Source organism: Leucoraja erinacea, chromosome 13 (genome assembly GCF_028641065.1).
Source record: "Leucoraja erinacea ecotype New England chromosome 13, Leri_hhj_1, whole genome shotgun sequence".
Classification (NCBI taxonomy): Eukaryota; Metazoa; Chordata; class Chondrichthyes; order Rajiformes; family Rajidae; genus Leucoraja; species Leucoraja erinaceus.
This window is the reverse complement of record NC_073389.1, coordinates 47,430,292-47,457,749: the sequence shown is the minus strand read 5'-3', so window position 1 is coordinate 47,457,749 and position 27,458 is coordinate 47,430,292. Positions and strand designations below refer to the sequence as shown.

The following is a 27,458-nucleotide window of genomic DNA, read 5'->3' as shown; positions in this document are numbered from 1 at the left end:
ATGGGGTTAGGATGGAGAGATAGATCAGCCATGATTGAATGGCAGGGTAGATTTGATTGGCCGAATGGCCAAATTCTCCTCCTATTCCTTATGATATTTCCATCCTTCCTGATACAACGCGGACAGGAATGAAGTAATGAGCCTGCGATGGACATGGCTGCTTTCACCACTCTGCAGGTCGCCACACCTGGCTGAGATGCACCCTGTCGGAATGCTTTTTATAGAGCATCTGTAGAAATTTGAGAGAATCCTTGTGGATGTGTCCAATCTTCTCAGATGCCTAGGCAAGAAAATGCACTGATGTACTTTCTTGCTTACTGCATCGCTGTGATGGGACCAGGTTAGCTTGCTGGTGCTAAGCCTAGGGACTCAAAGATGCCGACTGCATCTCCAGCTGCTTCATTGAAGAGGACAGGGTTGAGTTCACCCTCCCCTTCCCTTTCTCATGACCCCCCCCCCTTCCCTTCCTTAGGTCAACAACTAACTCTTTTGTCCTGCTGAGGTTAAGTGCTAGGTTGCTGATCTGATACCGACACAAAGCTCACGGACGCATTCTTATCGTCCATCTCACCATTATTATTGACCCGTCCGAGAGCAGTAAATGTAAAGATTGAAGATAGACACAAAAAGCTGGAGCAACTCAGCGGGACAGGCAGCATCTCTGGAGAGAAGGAATGGGTGACGTTTCGGGTCGAGACCCCTTTTCCAGACTGGTTAGGGATAAGGGAGATGAGAGGTATAGATGATGAAGTAGGGAGATAAAGAACAATGAAGACAAGATATGCAAAAAAGTAACGATGAGAAAGGAAACAGGCCATTGTTAGCTGTTTGTTGGGTGAAAATGAGGAGCTAGTGTGACTTGCGTGGGGGAGTGATAGAGAGAGAGTGAATGCCAGGGTTACTTGAAGTGAGAGAAATCAATATTTCATACCACTGCGCTGAAAGCTGCCCAAACGAAAAATATGAGATGCTGTTCCTCCAATCTGCGGTTAGCCTCACCCTGTCAATAGAGGAGACCTAGGGCAGAAAGGCCTGAGTGGGAATGGGAAGGAGAATTAAAGTGTGTAACAACCAGGAGGTCAGGTAGGTTCAGGTGGACTGAGCTGGTGCAGTGTTTGTCCACACAGCCATGGCTGTACAGGGAGCTGAGCACACGACCCTGAGGAGCGCCAGTGTTGAGGTTCAGTGTCATGGAGTTATGGTCATCAAGGATGAAAAACAAGCCCTTCGGCTCAACCTGTCCATTGCAACCAAGGTGCCCATGTAATCCAGTCCCATTTTCCTGCATTTGATCCATATCCCTGTAATGACCAATTCTAACGCCCTGAGGCCTTCTTGTAAGGAAGAATAGAGGCCAGTTACAGAAGGAAACTCCAAGGCCAATGTCCAGGATTTAGAGATGATTTTATATGGTTTTGAAGGTTGAGATGTAGTTGATAACTAGTATCCTGACATAGGTGTATTTTTTGTCGGGGTAATCCGGAGTGGAATGTTGTGCAAGAGATATGGCGTCCAGCATAGACCTATTTTTCCTGTATGCAAGATGCGAGGGGCCTGGATAGTCCGGGAGACTTGGGATGAGTCTGGGCCATTATTAATCTTTCAAAACACTTCAATATCGTCAATTGTTGGAACTACTGTTTGGTACTCATTGAGATAGGGCTCTTTACATTTCTTCTGGAGTGGAATGATGGACGAGGTTGAAGATGTCAATGGTGACTATGGCCAGTAGATTGTCCAGGGATTCCATCCATGCCGGCTGCTTTCCGAGGGTTCACCTGTATACAAGCAGATTTGAATCTTGCCATGGAGATGTATGGGACAGAGCCAGTTGGGGATGGAGGGATGTGCCTCAGTTGAAATGGGAGTGGAGCATTGAGCTCATCTAGTAAAGATACAAAAATTGCCACAGTTTGTCCCTGATTTTGGCTTGCAGCCCAATTTGGTATTCAGGCCCGATCTCAGTAGCCTCGCATCTGCTTGATGGAAATGAGCCTCCAGCTCCTTCTGGAATTCAATCTTTGAAGAACACTTGAAAAACTCTTGCCACAATGTCCTGGACCTTGATGATCGATCCCCACAAATTACAATCATTTTGCTTTGAGCAGAGTTTGGCTGCAGAAATGAAGTCTATCCCTTGATTGCAATTTTGAGTTATAATTTTGCTCTTAAACAGTCCTTGGGAGTGACAATAATTTGCTTCCACTCTGGTTCTGTGGACTTTGAGATATTGATGAGGTTGAATTGGCACTCGAATCTCTAGCTCAGGTGGCACTGGAGGCTTTGGATGGTGGGTGAGTAGTTGGGAGATGCTCGGTTCCTTCCACCATTCACTCTTGTGCGTTTACATGCTCCCAACAAGTGGACTCAAGGTTGGCAATGTAACTCCAGGTGCTCTTTCTCCATTTGAATTGGTCACAGACCAGTGATTCCCACAACTCACTGAGAATCTTACAATTCTTCAAGAAAACTTTGAGAACGTCTTTGAATCTATTTCTTTGCCCAGTTGGTAATCCCTCATTCGAGGGTAGAGATTGGAACTGAATATTCCTCTTGGACATCGCCTATCACGCAATAAAGAATTAATTAATCATTCAATCCACCCACTCATCCATCCATCAATCAATCAATCAATCAATCAATCAATCAATCAATCAATCAATCAATCGATCGATCAATCGATCGATCGATCAATCGATCAATCGATCAATCGATCACACTCACTCAATCGACCGATCAATCAACCCCAGATCAAAGGATCGACTGATCGATCAATCAAATTTATCAATCATCTATCAATCAATTAATCACATATAATTCAATCACACATCAATCAATCAAATCAATCATTCAATCACATATTAATCAATCAACCAATCTTGCTCAGCAGAGGCAGCTGAGTGTAACGCTGGGGATTTAGGTCTGAAAGAGAGGGTTTTTTTTATCCTCTTCAGTCAATGAATGCCTCAATGGTAACTGATTGTCACATGTACCTAGGTATAGTGAAGTGCCCTTTATGCATGCAATTTAGTAAAAAATCTAATGTCCCTGTCCCACTTAGGAAACCTGAACGGAAACCTCTGGAGACTTTGTGCCCTACCCAAGGTTTCTGTGCGGTTCCCTGAGGTTCCCAAAGGTTTGTCAGTCTCCCTACCTGCTGCCACTACCTGCAACCTCCGGCAACCACCTGCAACCTCAGGGAACCGCACGGAAACCTTGGGTGGGGCGCAAAGTGTCCAGAGGTTTCCGTTCCGGTTTCCTAAGTGGGACAGGGGCATAACTATACATACATCTAGTAGATTACATCTTGCATCCTTCAAGTTTCTTAAAAATGTAGTCTTCTCTTGGCATAAAGGCCCGTCGTCCTGGTGGCGGCACTGGGTTAGAGTTGCAGGTGTCGGCATAACCAGGTGATGTTGTTGATGTCCACCACCGCTGCTCCACCAGGTTGTCCATGTTTCACTATTGTACAGGAGAGCTGCTCTGTGGCCCGCCCATAAACTTTGTGCCAGCTTTGACGTCTTCATCCTCAAGCACTCTTTTCCTTAGACAGCCAAGGCTGTCCTGGCACACGGACTTTGAGTATTCATGTCTGCCATCAATGAGAGTTGGCTCTTGAGATAATGGGACGTGGCCCACATTTCCATCCATCTTGTCATGGATTTTGATCATTGGAGGACATCATTATGGAGCAAGTGCAAGTTGCTGGAGGAGCTTTGCTTTGCAGATATTTATTCTAAAGCCCATTCTATCTGTATCAGTGAATGGGCCCTTGATGACTTAGTCCTCTGCATCCCAATATGAACCTGCGCAGGTGTTGCTTGCAGACTGGTCCTCTGTGACCATGGTCACCCTGAGTTTATCGTTCAGTTTTACTGGAACTTCTTGATATCCCGATCAGTCTGCAGCCATAATGTCAGAGGCAACCCCTCCCCCTCAGCCCTCTGAAATGCCACTCTCTGGTCCACATTTGGACCAAAGTTGTGAATGTGATGAGATCTGGAGATGAGTAGTCCTGGTGAAACCCAAACTATTAACTGTTGAGCAGGTTATCAATAGGCAAATGCTACTTGACAGCTCTGTCTAACACCTCACGATGACCATTTCTAATGAAAGATCAGAATTTTCTCTCTCCACAGATGCTGCCTAACCTGTTGAGTATTCCCAGAGTATTTTCTGTTTCATTTTGGATTTATAGCATCTGCATATTATATATTCCCTTCTTCCCCCACCCCCTTGAAATCAATACACGATGCACCATCTCAATTTATTTGAACTCGTTCTTTTCCATGACTTGAAACCTGTGAACACTATTTTCCCTTTCTACCTGAAAACTTTAGACATTACAACCGTCATAAAACCTTAACACTACTACTGGTTCACCAGCGTCATGCCTTTTACTCTTCTCAGTACTGGTGGTGAATAATTGATCGGTGAATCTTGGCTCTTCAGCTGCTTATCCCAGCTTATAATAAATGAGATAGACACAGATTGCTGGAGTAACACAGCAGGACAGGCAGCATCTCTGGATAGAAGGAATGGGTGACGTTTCGGGTCGAGACCCTTCTTCAGACCTTCGGTGTAAACCAGCATCTGCAGTTCCTTCCGACACATTATAATTAATGAGAGCTGATAATACCCATCCAACAGGTGATAACCGGTGTTACGATCTCATTCAGATTCCACGGATTCACAGAATTAGAGGTTTGCAAAATAGTGCATTGGTCATTGGCAGTATTGGAGATCGAGCTTTAATGCCTAAGCTGCAGGATGGCTGGAAGTCTTTATTCAGCCAATTCATTTGCAGGCCAGAGCAAATATTTTCAATGCTGCATTTAGTGACAATACCAAGCCAGCCAGAATGGAGATAATCAGGTGATGTCCCTGCTAATCACCCTTGGTGATCTCAGCCTCGCACTTTACCTGCCTAGATAACTACATCACTATAATCTGGTGTTCTGCAGAACTTATCCTGCCTTTATTGGGAGAAGCTGTTGTTGGTTTCTTTCCCCTCCACTCTTTAAACAGTCTCTGTTTTCTGAGTACATTGACCTTGCTTGCTAAACAGTGGATGGTTCCCCCCTCCCCCCCTCCCATCTCCAACTCACAGTAAATAAATACTTCAATTTAAAAAATAAATAAATCCATAGTTGGCACAAACGTCTTCCTGTGTAACTGTCACTTTTCAATAGGATAACGTTTTGGTGACTTTTGAATCGAATCATTTCCTATTTTGCAGCACCACTTCCTCATTTGACCTCAGATGATGTCGATAAAGCCTTGCAAAACTCACCGCGTCTGATGCACGCCAGAAACACAGGTAATATATTAAAGCTGAGCTGTCATCCACAAACTTTCTATCCCCCGCCCCCCCCACCCCCCCAACCCCCCTCGCACCCTACATCCCACTACATACAGTGAACCACTGTGGGTGAAATTAGCATTGTCCAAAGCACAAGATGTTCAGGTCTTAGCCAGACCCTTTCTTGTCTATCCCCTTCCCTATAAAATAAGCCTTTCAAAATTAGGTCGCAGTATCAAAGTTTGGATCGACAAGATTCGGATCAGGGCATATAGGTTATGTCTAGATATCAGAGGGTCCAGAGATGTAGCTACAGAGAGTCTAGAGATGTAGCTACAGAGGGTCTAGAGATGTGGAGAAGAGGTGAGTTGAAGTATTTTGTGACATGAGGGAAGAATATTCCATGTTGCGCATGGACAATGAGGTTTACAAAATTGGATGGACAGCAAATGGTGAGGCACAACTTTTCCATGCCCCTCCTATTGAGTATGGTACCTGTTACAGAGGAGGATGGCAAAAGAATGTACATTGTTCTGATATTTATTAACAAGTGGCAAATGCAAGACTTTATAATCCTTGCTATTACAGTTTTTCTTCATCAGTCTACAAAGTGATATTGTAATCCGCATAGATCTGGAAGTTCAATCGAGTGTGTGGTGTTGTGTAGTCATATTCCATTTTAAGGATGTTTCCAGATTTTATCTGTCACCTACTAATGGGCCTGACTAATTATCAACTGGTAACGTAAGTGTCTCTCGTTGCGGCCAAATGAATATTTTTCCTATCTACAAAGACGGCATGAATCTCCAACGGTACACTCTTTCTTCTGCCACTCTTGCTGCAGCTTCTATGTGTTATCCCTCCAGCCTCCCGACTTTTTTTCCCATTGTGTGGGTATCATAAGCAACATGACCTAGGGGTTGAAGTGAGAGGAAGCAGTTTTAAGTTGGAGTAAGTTTTTTCTACATGCAGAGGACTGGTTGAGATCTGGAACATGCTGCCTGAGTAGGTGGAGGAATCGGGTACAATTACTACTTTTAGGAGGCATTTAGCCAGGCATTTCAATATGCAAAATATAGAAGGATACAGTCAGAACACGGTCAAATGGTATTAATGTAGCTCAGCATAGACATGGTGGACCTGAGGACATGTTTCTCTGCTATACAACTCTTATGATTCCTTCCTCACCCAGAAAAATGTGGAGGGAAAAATAGCTGTATCTGCAATTTCTCCAGTGTTATTTTCTGTTCAGAAATCAGGACAACTCCACATAGTCCAGAATTGAAAAATAAATACAACTTATCTGTATGGCAAAATAGACCATTATACCAACAATACCGAATAATTAAAAGCAATTAAAATTAAGGAAATAGTCGGAATAGAGATAATATTCATGAAAGACGTGAAACAGATTGATGACGAGAAAAAGTTGAAACAAAAGATTGGGGTTTATTTCTGGATGAATAAAACACAAAATCACAGAAAGAGAATAGCACCAAGGATGGGCCGCTAAATAGGAGCAGGTTTTTTCCAATCTCCATCCATTAAAGCCGGTTGGTCAAATTTTACAGAGATATTATTAGGAATGAGAACATGTAACTATTGAGGACGATTGACCAGGTTCCAGAGAATGGACGACTTGGAGGAAATCTAATAGAAGACTCTATTGTTTAATGGGGTGGATGGAGAGAAACCAATTCCAGTGGTAGGTAAATGCAGATCTTTTAGGGAGACACAGATGGCTGTGGAGGCCAAGTCCATTGGATATTTTTAAGGCAGAGATTGACGGATTCTTGATTAGAACGGGTGTCAGGTGTTATGGGGGAAGGCAGGAGAATGGGGTTGAGAGGGAAAGGTAGATCAGCCAGGATTGAATGGTGGAACAAGCTTGATGGGCTGAATGGCCTAATTCAGCTCCTAGATCAAGTTTGTGTTTATTGTCACGTGCACCAATTAAGGTACAGTGATATTTGGACATGTGAACATGAACATGCGGCAGGATGGAAGTAAAATGCAAATAATTTAGCGGGAGTTTATATGTTTACTGAAACCAATGAAAATGTAGACCATATTATTAGATGCAATGTTAGATAGCTGAAAAAGTTAAACGGGAGCATTGGTACACCCAAAGGGGCCATGGCAAGGGGGTAGCAGGTAATTAGTGGTATTGGGGGTAGAGTGCTGACATGGATAGAAATTTGGTTGGCAGACAGGAAACAAAGAGTAGGGATTAACGGGTCCCTTTCAGAATGGCAGGCAGTGACTAGTGGGGTACCGCAAGGCTCGGTGCTGGGACCGCAGCTATTTACAATATACATCAATGATTTAGAATGAAAGGATGCAAAGTAACATTAGCAAATTTGCAGATGACATAAAGCTGGGTGGCAGTGTGAACTGTGAGGAGGATGCTATGAGAATTGAGGGTGACTTGGACAGATTAGGTGAGTGGGCAGATGCATGGCAGATGCATGGCAGATGCAGTTTAATGTGGATAAATGTGAGGTTATCCATTTTGGTAGCAAAAACAGGAAGGCAGATTATTATCTAAATGGTGTCAAGTTGGGAAAAAGGGGAAGTACTACAGGATCTGGGGGTCCTTGGTCATCAGTCAACGATAGTAAGAATGCAGATACAGCAGGCAGTGAAGAAAACAAATGGCACGCTGGCCTTCATAACAAGAGGAGTTGAATATAGGAGCAAAGAGCTCCTTCTGCAGTTGTATAGGGCCCCAGTGAGACCATACCTGGGGTATTGTGTGCAGTTTTGGTCCCCTAATTTGAGGAAGGACATTCTTGCTATTGAGGAAATGCAGCGTAGGTTTACAAGGTTAATTTCCGAGATGGCGGGACTGTCATATGCTGAGAAAATAGAGCGGCTGGGCTTATATATTCTGGAGTTTAGAAGGATGAGAGAGTATGAAACATATAAGATTATTAAGGGTTTGGACACGCTAGAGGCAGGAAACATGTTCCCGATGTTGGGGACCAGGGGCCACAGTTTAACAATAAGGGGTAAGCCATTGAGGGAAAACTGAGAAACACTTTTTCTCACAGGGAGTTGCGAGTCTGTGGAATTCTCTGCATCAGAGGGCGGTGGAGGCCGGTTCTCTGGATACTTTCAAGAGAGAGCTAGATAGGGCTCGTAAAGATAGCGGAGTCAGGGTATATGGGGAGAATGGGATACTGATTGGGGATGATCAGCCATGATCACATTGAATGGCGGTGCTGGCTCGAAGGGCCGAATGGCCTACTCCTGCACCTGTTGTCTATTGTTTATTGTCTATTAACATCAAACAAACTTTGTGTGCACTTTTACGACTGACGGGATATTTCGTCTGAACGGCTTGCTTCTGTGCTGTAGATTCCAGGCAACCTTTGGGAAAAGGACTCCCATTCCGTTGTTAGATGATGGATATTTCACCACTTTACTGAGTGCAACATTATTTATCCCAGTGCAATTATAATCACCTCCCTCACCTTTTCCATCGGGCATTCCCTAATAGAATAACGTCACATCGCCATTGTTCCTTTGACAATAATATGAATGTTGCCTGATCAACAAGTAGCGGGGATCAACTTGCACGTTCTATGACATCAAAGTAAAAGGGCTGGGCAATTGCACCAGAGTTGGTCTGAGAATCTCACCACCAACTCTTATTTCCCTCCATAAATATTGCCCCCAGTTTATCACTGTTGTTCTCGAGAACACAGTGACTCACACCATGATGCGGCAGATTCTCTGACCCTCTCAGTCAAGGGATAGTTCTTGGCATGCGGAATACAAGCGATGATGTATTTCTTTAAAGGAGGCACCTTCTAAGGAAGCCTGACCCAACCCTTACTGCAGTAAATAAATGCTTTGACTATTACCTGTTTTCTCAGTGTAAATCTGCTCATGAAGGTTCCCCTCTGAACGTCACTGCACAGAAATGGTTATCACGTTCAGGCCAATTGGTATTTCTTTTCCCGCAGTTGCCCCTGACCCAGACTCCACATCGATGCTGGATGATATTGATGACTAAGCAACAGCCAGCAATCACCAACCTTCCAAGCACTGGGGCCAAATAATCAATGACCTTGGCATCAGGGACGATTCTATTTTCCCCTGAGCAGCGTAGCAACCTGATGCACTTGCTGTATATTTGGCCCATCGCTTTGTGCACACAATTGCTTGACTGTTATTTCCTCTTTATCTTTTCAGGGGGTGCAACGTTCATTTTTCCAAATCCATCCGTTTATCCTGAACCAACCCAAAGACTGACAGTGAGACCCGGTAAGATTCTACAATGTCAATGTAACTGGGCGGTGGACTATCAGTAAAAATCTTCCGGGTGGAACACACGCCTAGAGATTGAATTATACGGTGGCGCAGCGGTAGATTTGCTGCCTTACAGTGAATGCAGCGCCGGAGACCCGGGTTCGAACCCCACTACGCGTGCTGTCTGTACGGCGTTTGTACGTTCTCCCCGTGACCTGCGTGGGTTTTCACCGAGATCTTCGGTTTCCTCCCACACTCCAAAGATGTACAGGTTTGGAAGTTAATTGGCTTCCGTAAATGTAAAAATTGTCCCTAGTGGGTGTAGGATAGTGTTAATGTGCGGGGATTGCTGGTCGGCGCGGGTACCGTGGGCCAAAGGGCCTGTTTCTGCACTGTATCTCTAAACGAAACTAAACTAAACGATACACTTTTTCAGTATGATAAATACGCCCAACGTAATAGTTTAATTTAGTTTACTTTAGAGACACAGTGTGGAAACGAGTTCACGTTGACCAATGATCACCGTACACCAGTTCTGTCCAAAACGCTAGGGGCAATTTACAAACTTACAAACCTGCACATGGTTGGGATGTGGGAGGAAACTAGAGGAAACCCATGTGGTCACGGGGAGAATGTGCACACTTCATACAGACAGCACCCGTAGTGAGGGTTTAACCCGGGTCTCTCGTGCTCTAAGGGGGCAACTCTACCGCTGCGCCTTCATGTTGCCCCATTGTGTTAATGCCCAAACAAATTCCCCATGGAAATTCAAGACACTGGACACAAATACATCAAAATAAAATGATGTGCATCTCTGCATTAAAATGGCTTGTGTGCTGTTCCTATCAGTAACTGCAATAAGTGCTTGCAATGGTTCCATCTATGGCTTGCAAATTGTTGGAAAGTATATTATTGCTTGAGGGCACAAAGTGCGGGTTAGGCAGCATCTTTGGAGACGCGGAAGAGGTGAAGTTTCGGGTCGAAACGTCACCTATCCATTTACTCCAGAGATGCTGCCTAACCCGTTGAGTTACTCCAGCACTTTGTATCCGAATGTGTAAAGCAGCATCGGCAGTTCCTTTGTTCAACACATTATGGCTTGATCTTCGCCCATGGCAGCCTCCTTACAGTGAGTCAAAGCTCTGTCGTGGAAATGAGACAGATGGAGCACAGAGAGGATGATGTGTTCTGCTAAGTATCTGGGCACCTGACGGTGTGCACCAGTTGTGGCCCCCAGCCATGACACACTTCACGTTGCTCAGGTCTGATCAAGGGGCCAGTGATTCCGCAGGAGAGTGCACAGCTCAACTGTGGCATCAAGGCCAACAGTACAATCTGAGCCAGAGAGCTGCTAAAGTGCAGTAATATTGTGAAAGAATGGGTCGACTGTGCTTGTATTCACTGGAATTTAGAAGGATGAGAGGTAATCTTATAGAAACATATAAAATTCCAGAAGGATTGGCCAGACTAGATGCAGGAAAAATGTTCCCGATGTTGGGGGAGTCCAGAACCAGGGGTCACATTTCAAGAATAAGGGGTAGACCATTTAGGACTGACATGAGGAAAAACTTATTCACTCAGGGAGTTGTGAATCTGTGGAATTCTATGCCACAGAAGGCAGTGCAGGCCAATTCACTGGATGTTTTCAAGAGAGAGTTAGATCTAGCTCTTAGGATTAAAGGAATCAAGGGATATGGGGAAAAAGCAGGAACGGGGTACTGATTTTAGATGATCAGCCATGATCATATTGAATGGTGGAGCTGGCTCGAAGGGGCCGAATGACCTACTCCTGCACCTATATTTCTATGTTTCTATGAATGGCAAAGTGCGGGTGATGGTGTTGAGTGAGCATGATCCAACTAGTCCCACAGCGCACGCCCACCTTTTGGTTCCATTGAAAAGGACAAATAATCCCAATGTGTTTTCCTCGCTCCAGACGTCTAGAGTTATCACCACCCACAGGTCTGCCATAGTCCTGCAAGAGAGTCTGTCAGAAATTGTTAATTGATGAATATTTCATTCATTCCACGTTCCATATTTAGATTTGCCTTATGATGCAACGCGCCGAACCGGGTGGGGAGGTCACGCTGGAGTTCCGCCAAAGGGTAATTAGTTTACAGTCTGTTACATTCATTGATCAATGGGGGCCTATGTCTCTGCAGATACTGCGTATGAAGTTGCAGTCGGGCAACTATTTTCCTGTAAAGTCTGCCCTCATCAAGGTGACAAGGATTATTTGTAGGGAATGAGTTCCATGGGCAGACACCAGTCCCTGCCGACCTGAGCCAAAGGTCAACACACCATTAGAGCTCAATTGACTGGAAGCATCTAGCTGAGCTCAGCAAACACATATCCTGTTGCTTAACTCAGGTCGAAACATTGACACATAGAAAATAGGTGCAGGAGCAGGCCATTCGGCCCTTCGAGCCAGCACCGCCGTTCAATATGATCATGGCTGATCATCCAGAATCAGTACCCCGTTCCTACTTTCTCCCTATATCCCTTGATTCCATTAGCCCTAGGAGTTAAACCAAACCCTCTCTTGAATACATCACGTAAATTGGCCTCCACTGCCTTCTGTGGCAGAGAATTTCACTTCCTCACATTAGGAGACCAAAATTGTATGCAATACTCCAGGTGTGGTCTCACCAAGACTCTGTACAACTGCAGTAGAACCTCCCTGCTCCTATACTCCAATCCTTTTGCTATGAATGCTAACATACCATTTGCTTTATTCACTGCCTGCTGCACCTGCATGCCTACTTTCCATGACTGGTGTACCATGACATCCAGGTCTCGTTGCATCTCCCCTGATTGTTTCCAATGCAACTATATTCCATCATGATTAAGGACACCGATCTACATACATGCAATACTCCAAATGTATTCTCACCAACACCTTGTACAGCTGTAGCAAACTTCCCTACTTTTACGTTCAAACCCTCTTGTAGCATAAATCAGCTTTCCATTTGCCTTGCTAATTACTCACTGTACTTGGATGACAAATTGGTGTTTTCCTACAGACGCCTAGCTGCCATTGAGTTATGCCATTTCACTTCACTTAAACAATGTTCTGCTGTTTTGTTCTTCACACATCCCACTCTGCCAAATACAGCGGGAAAAACTACAGAAGGGGATGCTTGTGCTCTCTTTAATTTTGAGGTGGAAGACTATAGTACAATATTGAGTTTTAAAGGCATGGAGTCACACAGTACGGAAACAGGCCCTTCAGCCCATTTCGTCCGTGCCAACCAAGATGCCCCATCGAAGCCATTCCCATTTATCTGTGTTTAGCACCTGTCCCTCTACACCTTTCCTGTGTACGTACATTCAATTTAGAGAGTATTTAGAGATAACCGCGTGGAAACAAACCCTTCAGCCCACCGAGTCCACACCGACAAGCGATTCCCATACACTATCCTACACTCCAGGGACAATTTACCATTTTCCAAAGCCAATTAACCTAGTCTGAAGAAGGGTTTCGGGTAGGGTTTCGGCCCGAAACGTTGCCTATTTCCTTCGCTCCATAGATGCTGCTGCACCCGCTGAGTTTCTCCAGCACTTTTGTCTACCTCCAATTAACCTACAAACCTGTATGTCTTTGGAGAGTGGGAGGAAACTGGAGCACCCAGAGAAAACCCACGCAGTCATAACGAGAATGTACAAATGCTGTACAGACGGCGTCCGTAGTTAAGATCAAACCAGGATCTCTGGCGCTGTAAGACAGCAACTCTACCACTGTGCCTCAGTGCCGTCCCTTCCTGTTTAAATATTGTTATTGTACCTGCCTCAACTACTTCTTTCAGCTGCCTGTTCAATACGGCTCAATTGTAATCACGCACTGTCCTTCGGCTGACTGGTTAGCACGTGACAAAAGCTTTTCACTGTACCTTGGTACATGCGACAATAAACTAAACTGAGCTAAATATACCAACCACCCTCAGTGTGGAATTATCCTCTCCATATTCCCAATGAGGGCCTCCTTTTATTCTGGAAGTGTGAGCTCTTGATGTGAGTTACAGTTGTAATGGGTTGGGGTCCTACTGTGTAGGAAGGAAGAGACCAGCCTTAATCTATTCACCCGTCCATGGCCCCTTTGGCCGGTACTCCTTCAAAGCTGTGAAAGTAGCAGCAGGCTGGCCCGCGCATACAAGATGATGTCTAATGATCTGACTACCTATTCCTGTCACATGAGAAGGGTTAAATTGTGACACATTGGTGGCAGCATCATAACCTTGATGCTTCTCATTAACCAAAAGTCTGTAGCCTCCTTTTGCTCTGGTATTTTATTTCATTCTCATGTTTAAACTATACTTTTTTATTCTTAATGTTTTAATGTTTCATGCTTTATTCTTAATGGTTTACTGTATGTCGTGTTGTAACTTGCGAGCAGAGCACCAAGGCAAATTCCTTGTATGTGTACATACTTGGCCAACAGACCTATTCATTCATTCATCATTCATCATTCATCATTCATCATTCATCATTCATTCATTCAATTAAAATGGGGCAACCTTTCATTCTGAATAGAATCATATTGTCACATGGCATGGAAACAGGCCATTCAGTCCAACCTGTTCATGCCGACCAAGGTGATCCATGTACATGTCCTGGTGTCTTTTTAAATGTAGTGGGAAGAAGATATTATAAAGGATCTTAATTGACAACTTTTCTTCCTTGCCAGGAACCCCTTCCACAAATGTGACCAAAGTTGAAGACCAGCCCCGGCAACCAATAGGTACATGCAATTGTAAATTGTAAACTATGCCAACTACCAGTTTAGCTGTGTTGGTAAAATCAGCATTCTTCCTACGAGCCTACACGACCAATTCTTAAAGATAGACACAAAACGCTGGAATAACTCAGCGGGTCAGGCAGCATCTCTGGAGAAAAGGAATAGGTGAAAATTAGAGGCAAGAAAAAGCCAGAACAAATCAGGGCCAGCAATAGTTGACCACAAGAAGGGTTGGAGTCCATATTGGCCCATTGTTGGCTGGCGAAGATGAGCTAACAAGAGGGATACAAGGATGCGAACAGTAGAGCTAGTAGGATGACTAGGGTGGGGAGGGGGTGGGGAGGAAGAGGGGTGGGGAGAGGATATGAGGTGCTGTTCCTTCAATTTGATTTGCGTTTGGCCTCATTCGGACAGTGGAGGAGGCCCAGGACAGAAAGGTCAGTGTGGGAACGGGCAGGGATTTTATCCCTTCGGTATAAACCAGCAGTTTCTTCCTACATATAATTCTTAAAGACATTTGTCCTCAACTTATTTGTGACAAACAAGAGATTTCTAAGCAAGAACGTTTTGGGGGTCAGATTCCTACGTTAATGCAATATGTCATTGTAACCTCCCCAATTATCCATTTCGAAGCGACACATTTCCATGGGCACAGGCAGCATCTCTGGAGAGAAGGAATAGGTGACGTTTTGGGTCGAGACCCTCCTTCAGACTCATCCCAAAACGTCACCCATTCTTTCTCTCCAGAGATGTTGCCTGTCCCGCTGAGTTCCTCCAGCATTTTGTGTCTATTTTTGGTTTAAACCAGCATCTGCAGTTCCTTCCGACACACACATTTCCATGATTCTGTAGGTGTACCTTTGTCAAGTGTAAAGGACAAGTTCTCTCACATCTTCCCTGAGAAGGAATTTTGCAATAGACCTCTCCCTCGAAATATTCCACTCTAAGAAAATTACTGTGCTGGCTATCTGAGGCTGAACGCATGTGATAATTACTGCTGCCAATAAGCATCATTTCATGATTTCAAAAGGGTACCTGACTCAAATACATAGATAATACAGAGGATAAAAATCCAAGATATTACCTGATTGCACACCAGTTCAAAAAAGATTTCCCAATTATAATTATGCAAACATATTTGGGTGGAAATTACAATTTCACTGAAAAACAAACTTGATTTCAAATGTAACTTGTGGCTGGATTGCTAATTGCATGTTAAAGTGGAAGCTCTAATCTACTAACTGTTAATACAGTAAACCAGACAATGTTATACAAACTAACAAAGTATTTGGCCACCGTCATCAGCAGTAGTTATTTTCATCTGCCCTGTTTTATTCTCTGCCTTCTTGTTAAGATCACCAGAAGCCCTTTTATATCTTAGGTTGTTAGCCAACTTTGCTGTATGAGGGAGCTAATATTGACACACAATTGAACAGAGGAATTGGGGTTAAAATGGTTGGGGAGGTAAACAGTCAGAACCTTTCTCCTTGGGTGGAAATGTCAAAGATCATAGCTTTAAGGTGAGAGGGGCAACGTTTCATGTAACAAACCTACAGGGCTAGATTTGTACACAGTGAGTGGTGGGTGCCTGGAATGAGTTGCCAGGTCTGTTGGTAGTGGAAGATATCATACTGGTATTTAAGAGACTTTTAGATAGGCACATGGATATGCGGGGAATGGAGTGTTATGGATCACGTGCAAGCAGGGAAGATTAGTTTAACTAAGCATCATGTTCAGCACAGACATTGTGGGCCGAAGGGCCTGTTCTGGTGCTGTACTGTTCCAAGCACAGAACGTACAGGCAGATGAGATGAGTTTATCTTTGCATCATGTTGAGCACAAATATTGTGGGTCGAAGGGTTTGTTCCCGTGGAACATAGTTCCTGCTCTATGAGGCTTGGTGGTGGACATTGGTGAGAGGATGGTGCCATTGTAAGGTCAGATCACATTCACTCCCATTGTCCACATCTGATTCCGGCCAGAAATGACACTGCAGATGGTTAGGGGCCTGGAAAACATTTTGCTGGTCCAGGGTTCAATGCAGAGTCTAGACTGCTGCTCGAGGATAAAGGATAACTGGGCAGGTCAGAGGACAATCTCGAACCTCTCTAGTCCACGCGGCTCAGGAATACCACCAATGTCATAGAGTCATAGAGTCATACAGCGTGGAAACAGGCCCTTCGGCCCAACTTGCCCAAACACCAGCCAACATGTCCCAGCTACACTAATCCCACCTGCTTGCGTTTGGCCCATGTTCCTTTAAACCTGTCCTATCCATGTACCTATCTAATTGTTTCTTAAACATTGCGATAGTCCCTGCCTTAACTAACTCCTTTGGCAGCTTATACCATGCATCCACCTCCCTCTGTGTGAAATGATTAACCAATATTAACCAATTGAATCTGTAGATGAATGTAGATGCTTCTACAATATGGATCTTATATTTATGTTTTTAAATATTCTCAGAAGATTCTGAATTAGGTCACCATTTAAACATATGTTCTAATGTTAGCAGATCCTTATCAGATTCTTGGACCAACCAGCAGCAGACTTGCAAACCCAGGTATGTTGAAAGGAGTAAAATAGCAGTTTGAATGAAAGAATAAAAATTAACACTAATTAACATGAATCGATTCCTTGATTAATTCGCCTTCTCTCATCTGTACTATCAAGATGGTTTTCGCCATCATGGCTCTGTATTTATTCCTATCACCAATACCGTGAAACAATATACTCCTGTCAGCCTTTCTCACTCTATCAAAACTTCTGCATGTGTTTTGCCATAGAAATATAGAAACATAGAAACATAGAAAATAGGTGCAGGAGTAGGCCATTCGGCCCTTCGAGCCTGCTCCGCCATTCAATATGATCATGGCTGATCATCCAACTCAGTATCCCGTACCTGCCTTCTCTCCATACCCCCTGATCCCTTTAGCCACAAGGGCCACATCCAACCCCCCTCTTAAATATAGTCAACGAACTGGCCTCAACTACCTTCTGTGGCAGAGAATTCCACAGATTCACCACTCTCTGTGTAAAAAATGATTGTCTCATCTCGGTCCTAAAAGACTTCCCTCTTATCCTTAAACTGTGACCCTTTGTTCTGGACTTCCCCAACATCGGGAATAATCTTCCTGCATCTAGCCTGTCCAAGCCCTTAAGAATTTTGTAAGTTTCTGTAAGATCCCCCCTCAATCTTCTAAATTCTAGCGAGTACACGCCAAGTCTATCCAGTCTTTCTTCAATGATGAGTGTTTTGGCAGCACTGGGCCTGTACTCGCTGGAGCTTAGAAGGATGAGGGGAGACCTCATTGAAACTTACTGAATAGCGAAAGGCCTGGATAGAGTAGATGTGGAGAGAATGTCTCCACTAGTGGGAGCGACTAGGACCAGAGGCCATAGCCTCAGAATAAATGGACATGCCTTTAGAAAGGAGATGAGGAGGAATTTCTTTAGTCAGGAGGTCGTGAATCTGTGGAAGTCATTGCCACAGAAGGCTGTGGAGGGAGGCCAAGTCAATTGATATTTTTAAGGCGGAGATTGATAAATTCTTGATTAATGTGGGTGTCAGTGGTTAGGGGCAGAAGGAAAGGGAATGAGGGAAAGATGGATCAGCCATGATTAAGTGGCGGAGATTACCTAATTCTGCAATGATTTATGATCTTATGAACTTATTTTTTCAATCTACTTACCTTTCCCAGCTTTGTGCCTTGTAGGTATTTAAACTCTCCCCTTTCGCTTTAATAAAAATGGAAACTCTGAAGCTCTGGGCTTCCCGACGTCATGATTTGGCATAATCCTCTTGTTTGCTCTGTTTCAGGGAGTGGTCAGATTCAGCTGTGGCAGTTCTTGCTGGAGCTTCTATCCGACAGCTCCAACGCCAACTGCATCACCTGGGAAGGGACCAACGGAGAGTTCAAGATGACGGACCCAGATGAAGTGGCAAGACGTTGGGGGGAGAGGAAGAGCAAGCCCAACATGAACTATGACAAGCTGAGCAGGGCCTTGCGTTACTACTACGACAAGAACATCATGACCAAAGTCCATGGCAAGCGCTATGCCTACAAGTTTGACTTCCATGGCATCGCACAAGCCTTGCAGCCCCATCCCCCCGAGTCTTCAGTGTACAAGTACCCGACGGATATCTCGTACATGAGCTCCTATCACGCACATCAGCCAAAGATGAATTTTGTGGCTTCCCATCCACCGGCTCTACCTGTGACATCGTCCAGTTTCTTCGCAGCACCAGGTCCCTACTGGAATTCTCCGACTGGAAGCATCTACCCAAACGCCAGGCATCCTGCCACCCACATGCCACCCCATCTTGGCACCTACTATTGAACAAAGCTCATATTCTCGATAAAGACTAGGGTTACTGCTCTGGGAATGCAACACTGTGTTACTAACTATGGACTTTTAAAATTGGAGAAACCCCCCCCCCCCCCCCCCCAAAAAAAAAAGTTTAGACTGTACATGAACATACTGAAGATGAGATAAGTCTCGAATACTGGAAGAGATTAAACCGTGTGTTGACAAATTGAGAAAAAAAATAACTTGATATCTGTCTGTGGGAGACTGGAGTTGGGTTACTGGAAGGGCACTATTTTGTAACGGGCATTGGAAATGAGAACAAAAGAATTAAGGATCGAGAAACTGGTCACCTTTGGCTATCAGGAAGAAACGAGTGTTGCATGAATGCAATACTGTGATTATGGAATTTAAGAATCAAAGATCAACACACAGCAAGAGAAAACAAAAGTCAAAATTATATAAATGTAGGATCTACCGACGAGAGACTTGAAATGTAACATCGTGGATGTTCTTCAGTAGTTAAACTCTTGCTCTGAAATGAAATATTTATACCTTCTGGAATTTATTTGTTAACAGGATTTATCATTCTAAGTATATTAAAATCAAATATTGCGGAAGATATCTCCGAAACCCGGGAGACTGTTGGACAAAAACTGCAATGATTTGGTACAATGATTTCTTACTTTGCATAGTTTGAGCCAAACATTTGGATTTTGAGTATGTGCAGAAGGCTTTGTGATGGATTGGTAATTAGACAAAGGTGATGAAGCAGGAGAATAGTTAGTTGGAGAGGAATGAACTGGTGTGTGCGTGTGTGCGTGTGGTTTCTTTTGCAAATGGACATGCAAAAACAAGACAATGTCAATTGGATGTAAAAAGGTTTCTCCAAAGAAGTTACCAAAAAACAGGATAATTTTCATAGTCGTGAATAGGAAGGGGAAATATAAGAAGGAGAAATCAAAAACGGAAATCTGGAGCCAAAACACTTCCTCATATAATGGATGTTTTAAAACAAATCTCTAAGAATTGGAAAACTGGGATTGTCTGGAATTATAACATTTTGAAAGCAATCGGGATTTTGTGAATGTGCTTGATGTAAAACTGATCGAGACCTGAAACTTGGGGTTCTAACATTTTTATACCTGCACATTTGGGCTGGGGAAAAAGCCCATTATCAAACCTGAGGAGATTTCAATGCATTTTTTTTAAACCTAGGCGGTCGCCAGTTGTGAAGAGTCGCGAACGCTGTGCGTTTGTAAGAAATAAGTATTCAAATCAAGGTTATTTGCATTTTATATTGTAAACTTATTATGTAACTTATGCATTTATATATTCCTTTGTTTTCTGACACTACGAGTTGACCTCGGCCAACCATGAACACCAAAATAGTTTTAAAAAAAACATAAAAACGGAAGAAAAAAAAAGAAAAGAAAAAAAAAAATGCGCGATTAAATGTTACAGCCTTGATTTATAACTCTTTTTAATGAAATATGCTTTATGTTTACATATGAAACTCTTAGCACATAGGATGCAAATTATATATGTATTAAAATAAGCCTGGCTTTCATTTCTGAGTTTGTTTCACATTGTTACTCATACATAAAAACATAGAAACAGAAAATAGGTGCCGGAGTCGGCCATTTGGCCCTTCGAGCCAGCACCACCATTCAATATTCCTGCTTTCTACCCATATCCCTTGATTCTGTTAGTGTAGTTGATTCCGTTGATACCTTAAGCTTATGACAGCATCTGTTCGTGTGGTCATGTATGGTAGGAGGGAGGGTGGGAGAGTGTGCATAGGCAACAAAAGGAATGGTAATCCCAATTGTATGTAGGTAACTTAATATCCAATAGGTGGATCTAATCACCTTAAAAGATGTGGCCTTGGTACAAAATCAAAAGTATATATTTTTAAAAATCATGTAATTTTTATTCAATGGAAGTAATTTTATTGATATTATGCCAAAATAAATCAGATATTTTTGAGGTATTATCATTTTAAGAGAACATTGCCTGTATACTTTCTGTAATTATAGGTTAAATAATAGGGGCCTGAATCAGGATGTAAATAGTGATTGCAGGCAGGAGCAATGAAAGAATCATAGCTTAAATTTGTGAATCAAATGAGGTGGATGGGCTAACATGATTTCAGCGGATGAGTCTTTGGAACCAAAATTATTTTTTCTGGGAGAGGGAACTGCAGATGCTGGAGAAATCGAAGGTTACAAGAAAAGCTGGAGATTTTCTCTAGACAAGGAAAGGCAACGTTTGTCATTGGTTTTCCTTCACTATAGATGAGCAGCGTAATCTCAGCTTTTCTGTGTACAGAGCCATGAGTAATATATGCGGCAAACGTAAAACAGAAGATTTTCTAGGCACATTTGTCATTGGTTCCTCACTATAGTTGAGCAGCGTAATCCAGAATACAGAGCCATCTAGACTCCTGATCTCCTGGTTGCTAACCTCCTCTTTCCATACCCATACTGGCCTTTCTGTCCCGGGCCTCCTCCATTGCGATAGAGAGGCCACATGGTCATGTGCAAAATGGAGGAACAACACCTCATATTTCGCTTGGGCATCTTACAACCCAAAGGTATGAACATTGAATTCTCCAATTTCAGGTAACTACAAAATCTTCCTCCTCCCCTTCCTTCCACCTTAACACCACCCCCCCCCCCCCCCCCTCCCCCCCCCCCCCCCCCACCTCCCTTTTCCCCTGTGCCCCACCTGGACTTGCACTTATTTCTCCCCTTTCACCTATACGCCTTCCTCTAGCTTCACAATCCTCAGCTTTTCAATCCGTTTTGTCTTCTGTCTGTTCATCTTTGGCCTTGGTCCACAATCTGCCTGTTAACAAAACTTTCTTCACTTTTATCAACCTATTGCCTTCCAGGCTTTATCCTGCCCTCATCTCTTCCAGCTATCTTGCCCCTCCCCCCAACCTACAATCAGTGTGAAGAAGGGTCCCTGCCCAAAGCGTCATCTATCCATGTTCTCTGGAACCGCTGTCTGACCTGCAGAGTTACTCCAGCACTTAGTGTTTTTTTTACTCCAGGTCGAGGTAGAGTGAGATTCTGTTAGGGATTTCACTCTGGGGTCCAGTCAGACACTTTAAGGGTTCATTAACATCACGACAGTGTGATAAAAGAATATTCCATGCTGGTTTAAACAGTGCAAATATATCTTTGTTTTTCTTTTTAGTTCCCTGGAAAACCACATTTTACATTTGCAAGTACAACAGGCACACAACTGGTGATCTAATCAGGGAAGTGATGTTTGCAAAGATTATGTTTTGGTTTCGAAACTTTAGTTTAGTTTAGTTTCGTGATACATCATGGAAACAGGCCCTTTGGCCCGCCAACACCATGCTGATCATCGATCAACCATTCACAATAATATTATCATATCCCACTTTCGTATCCACTCCCTACACACTCAGGGCAATTTATTTTTTTGCAGAGGCCACTAAACCTACAAACCAGCATGTCTTTGGGATGCAGGAGGAAGCCGGAGCACCCAGAGGAAACCCGTGCGGTCATAGGGAGAACGTGCAAGCTCCACACAGACAGCACCTGAGATCAGGATCGAACTCGTGTCTCTGATGCCGTGCGGCAGCAGATAGACAATAGGTGCAGGACTAGGCCAGACGGCCCTTCGAGCTACAGCTAGAATAGAATAGAATAGAATAGTTTCTGTATTGTCATTGTAACATGAACCATGTACAACAAAATTTAAAAATGTCAGCCAGTCAGTGCACCATTCAAACATTTCTAAAAGCTAACGATACATACAAGGTAAAATATTAAAAGATAAACAACTAAAATAAATATCACGAAAATAGCACGCATAAACACCCAACCCTCCATCCTTCTGTCGATTTCACAGTGTACCACAGTCCCTTAGTATGTCTCGCCCCTGCGTTCCTTGGCGGCTACATTTAGTGCTTTTATAGCAGTGGGGTAAAAACTGTTTTTTAGTCTGTTCGTCCTTGTCCTTGTAGATCTGTACCGTCTGCCTGACGGCAACAGTTCAAACAGGGAGTGTCCGGGGTGGGAAATGTCCTTTATGATACTCTGGGATTTTTTGGTGCAGCGGGAACTGTGTAAGTCCTCCAAGGTAAGGAGAGGGATGAACTGGTGTGTGCGTGTGTGTGTGTACACCACTTTGCTGCCTTATATATTATTCCTAGAAACCATTTTGAATTCAGCCTGAGAGCTCATCTAATTTCACATCAAGAAATCTAAAAAAAATGGGAGAGTCATGATGTGTTCAAAAAAATGATAGTTTAAAAAATAATCTTCAGAGGAATATATTTTAACCATGACAATGCGGGGTTATAACCAATTGCCTTAACACCACAGACTTTGATGAAAATTGAGTTGGAAAAAGTGTTCTTAAATTCGATCTGCCTTTAATTTGAATCTAAAATCTGCAATGTACACCATATTACGAACATCACACTTTGAAGCTGCATATCCTGGCTTTAAAATAAAAAGTTACACAGTACAATGTGCAGGATCACAATCTGGCTCTTTGTATCTAATATTTACAAAAGCAATATTTACAATTTCCGTCCCAAATCAAACTTGCTCACTTAAAATAAAAAAGATTTCTCTTAATTGCATCCATATTACTTGTCATTTATCCTTCATTTCGTGGTAGAGAAACAAACTATTTGGCCCAACCGTTTAAGCTCTGTTTGCCTCTTCCCAAGTTACCTCAACGAACCTAATCAATCACTTCAAATTCCTCTGTAAAGACTGTGGGCTATTTGCCACAGTTATTCCATATGCTGGCAAATTCGAACCAATCGCTGGATGGCCTGATTTAAAGACACTGTCATAAAATCAAGTCAACCTGAAAATGTTTGCGATTTGTGCCACAATGTGGTTAAACAACCTTGAGAATTGATGCAGAATAAAGGTGGGTGATAATGAGAAACTAGCCTAAATGATGGATAGGAAATGTATGACCCAGTCATGGGTTAACAGATGCCTGGGTTACACTTTCATCTGGTTTACATAGAAACATAGAAAATAGGTGCAGGAGGAGGCCATTCGGCCCTTCGAGCCAGCACCGCCATTCATTGTGATCATGGCTGATCGTCCCCTATCAATAACCCGTGCCTGCCTTCTCCTCATATCCCTTGACTCCACTAGCCCCTAGAGCTCTATCTAACTCTCTCTTAAATCCATCCAGTGACTTGGCCTCCACTACCCTATGTGGCAGGGAATTCCATAAATTCACAACTCTCTGGGTGAAAAAGGTTTTTCTCGCTTCAGTCTTAATTGACCTCCCCTTTGTTCTAAGACTGTGGCCCCTGGTTCTGGGCTCGCCCAACATTGAGCAGGAGGTCCAGAAAGAGATTAACAAAGGTTAGGTACTCCAGGAGAATGCTTGCGTTTGCAGGATATATATAGATGGAAGTGTAGAGATGGGGAAACTGCTAGAAAAGGGATAGAAGGCAGTGGTAGAGTTGCTGCCTTACAGTGACCCAGAGACCCAGGTTTGATCTTGACTATTGGTGCTGTTTGCGTGAGCACTGGTTTCCTCCCACATCCCCAAAAAGTGCAGGTTTATAGGTCAATTGGTTCTGTAAATTGTCCCAAATGTGTAGGAAAGAACCAGTGCTTGGGTGATTATTGGTTGGTCTGGACTAAGCTGTATCTATATTTTGTTTCTAAGTGAGAGAGATGGGCATGTGGAAATGTTCTGATCTTCACACAAAGTTACAGATGCAGGATTTTTATTTAAAAGCCATGATATTTTACTTCCTTAATGATGCTATATATAAATACAATTGCTATGTAAAACTGGGGAACAAAGATGAAGTCCAAAGATGGAGTCCAGTTCTAGGAACAGAATAAGGCCATTCGGCCCATCATTTACTCCACTACTCAATCATGGTTGATCAATCTTTCCCTCTCAACCCTATTCTCCTGCCTTCACTCCATAACCCCTGACACAAACTTTAGACTTTAGGGTATCTTGACTCTTTGGAAGGACACGATGCCTGGACTTACTCAGAGATATTCACTTACATAAAACAGAAGAATAAATGTCATATTGGTGATTCTTGCCCAAACGTGGACCCATGGGCATTGTATATACCAAAGATAGACACAAAATACTGGAGTAACTGAACTGGACAGGCAGGATCTCTAGAGAGATGTTATAGGTAATGTTTCTTCAAGACCCTTCTTCTGATTGAGAGTCAGGGGAGAGGGAGTCTAGAGATATGGAAGGGTAAGGTGTGAAAAACGACAGATCAAAGCAGATGATGATAAGTAAATGTAGAATGGTTCATCGTTAGCTGAGGGGAAAGTGGCAACGTGGACTACAATCAGTAATATTAAGTCAGGAAGACAGTGGAACTAGTTGGAGAACTAGGATGGGGAGGGACGGAGAGAGAGGAAAAGCAAAGATTTCTTGAAGGTCTTCATTGTACATGTGGCCAAGTAGACATAAAAATGGGACCTTCCTCTGTAGGTTCCATTGAGCCCAATACTGGCACCTCAGTATAGGGATGTCATCGAGCTAAGTTCTTGAACTACCCAGCAAAAATGTATGCACCTCAAAAATACTCACAAATAACACCACAATCTGTCAGTCTCCTTAATTAGAAAACCAATAAACTGCAGATGATGAAATCTGAAAAAAAAAACGTAAAAAATATTGCAAGCATTGGGCAAGTGAATGCACCTTTGTAGCTCCCTAGTATATATTTATCTTTCCTACCAATGAGGCCATTCTACCCTGCCAGCCAGCTGTGCCTGCCAGCTCACAGAGTATTCGCATCAATTCTATTCCCTCATTTATACCCTTGTGATCGAGGTAGGAGATTGCAACCTTCACGTGGTCCACCCTGTTTCGACGAATGCAATCAACCTGGCGTGCACAAACAGAAGATCAAACAGAACAAGTTGACTTACAACTTTAGGCTGTGCACGCCATATGCAAGAAGACAAGAGCGGAACTCACTATCAAAACATGGAGGGGACGGGGGACACAATTTTTTGGCGGCCGCGCACGTATGCGCACACACACGCACGCGCCCGAGGCTTCGAAGGCTCAATCCAGCGCTAAATGCAGTTCAACTGTGCCTGTCTCACCGGGCTAACTACAGTCTGTCTGGACTGACGGGATACCAGCGCTGCTTCTCCGTGCTGGCCATATTTCTCGCAAGCCCAGGCAGGTTAACCTGGCGGGGATGTCCCCCACCTCTCAAAACATGGGGGGGACGTGTCCCCTCTGGCACCCCCGGGTTTTCCGCCCCTGCAAGAAGAAGACCCTTGCGACGTATTCTCTCACATATGCCCCCAATCCTCTCACCAACCCCCTCACTGGGGTAATTTGCAAAAAGTTATCCTAATATTTAGGATTCTTTTGGGATGTGGGTGAACACCAGTGCATCTGGGGAAACCTATATAGTCATTGGGAGAACACTCAAACACCACAGTCAAAACCTCTGGTCAGGATGGCATCTGGGTTACTGGACCTGTGAGAGAACGCAGCTACCTACGGCATCACTGGTCGAAAGTGAAAACTGTTCCAGACCAAAGACTCTTCATCAGAACTAGGAAAAATGGAAAAAAACATTTTAATTTTCAAAACATCAGACTAAAAAAATTGAAAAGAAAGTGCACAAAGTGCTGGAGCAACTTAGCGGGTCAGGCACTATCTCTGGAGAACATGGAGAGGTGATGTTTCAGGTCGGGGCCCTTTTTCAGACTTTTTGACCCAATACGTCACCTATCCATGTTCTCCTGCAATGCTGCTTGACTCTTCAGCACTTAGTGTTGGTTCTTGTAAATCTCCTTTACCATGTTTTTCTGTCCTTCATCAATGTTAAAACCATGGAATATTGCAATCCCCTCCCCACCTACGGTTACCCTGCAAACAGATTTTAACGATGACAATAAGAGCACCTTCTATTTGTGCCATTCATTAATTTACTTGTGAATGCTGTAAGCTTCTGGGTACATTACCTTAACTTTTATGTGTAGGAAGGAACTGCAGATGCTGGTTTAAACCGAAGATAGGCACAAAAAGCTGGAGTAACTCCGCAGGACAGGCAGCATCTCTGTAGAGAAGGAATGGGTGACGTTTCAGGTCGAGACCCTTCTTCAGACTCAACTTCTCAATCTGAAGAAAGGTCTCGACCTGAAATGTCACCCATTCCTTCTTTCTGGAGGTGCTGCCTGTCCTACTGAGTTACTCCAGCTTTTTTGTGCCTTAACTTTTAAGTTTTCTCCCCCTTTCCTGCTTGGCTTTGTTTTTGCCGTATATTTATTTTGCTTATTAGTTTTCAAACTTGCTCTTCCCACTTAATTTCTCCCCTTTTGGGAATCCCTTTGAGGATCCCAACCCATTGCCAAGCTAATGTATAACCTTCTCAATGGCCTTAGCAAAGCTCCCCCACCCCTTCAAGGATATTGGTCAGGTACCTACAGAGTTGCAAGGATTCTTTCCTCGCTAGTCACTTTAATTGATGACTGAGGATCAGAAGATAATTAATACGCACTCACGAGCTCTCCACGAGACATCCAATACCGTCGACAGATAAATCTTCCGAAAACAGTCTCTTGATTAATAGTTTCTTTATTGTTGTAGTACAAATAGTAAGATAATCCATACTAGCCTCTTCTTGTATAAGTACATTTCAATCATACTCGTGGTCTTGCTCGTGCATGGTCAAAAACTATGTCTCTCCTACGATCTTCATCGAACTAAACTAAACTAAAAACTACTTGGGAGTCTGCGCTAGAATCCCAGCCACAAACCTCAGACTACGTATAAATCCCACCCACATAATTACAGGCAGATACAATTTAAAGGTAACTGGTTATAGTT

At 43.5% G+C, this 27,458-nt stretch overlaps 1 protein-coding gene across 19 annotated transcripts in view; it reads left to right on the top strand.

The window, feature by feature from the left end:
• erg (ETS transcription factor ERG) overlaps positions 1 to 20,172 on the top strand; it is a 211,580-nt gene extending 191,408 nt beyond the window's left edge. For 6 of the 19 annotated variants that reach the window (XM_055645143.1, XM_055645145.1, XM_055645141.1 and 3 more), the window contains 6 exons: positions 5,240 to 5,320; positions 9,503 to 9,574; positions 11,602 to 11,664; positions 14,244 to 14,297; positions 16,807 to 16,857; positions 18,115 to 20,172. In XM_055645143.1, coding sequence (XP_055501118.1) covers positions 5,240 to 5,320; positions 9,503 to 9,574; positions 11,602 to 11,664; positions 14,244 to 14,297; positions 16,807 to 16,857; positions 18,115 to 18,635 — 842 coding nt within the window. In that variant the 3' untranslated portion in view covers positions 18,636 to 20,172. The remainder of the gene's footprint in view (positions 1 to 5,239; positions 5,321 to 9,502; positions 9,575 to 11,601; positions 11,665 to 14,243; positions 14,298 to 16,806; positions 16,858 to 18,114) is intronic. The other 13 variants (XM_055645144.1, XM_055645149.1, XM_055645152.1 and 10 more) reach the window with 9 other exon arrangements.
• Positions 20,173 to 27,458: the final 7,286 nt, after the last annotated feature.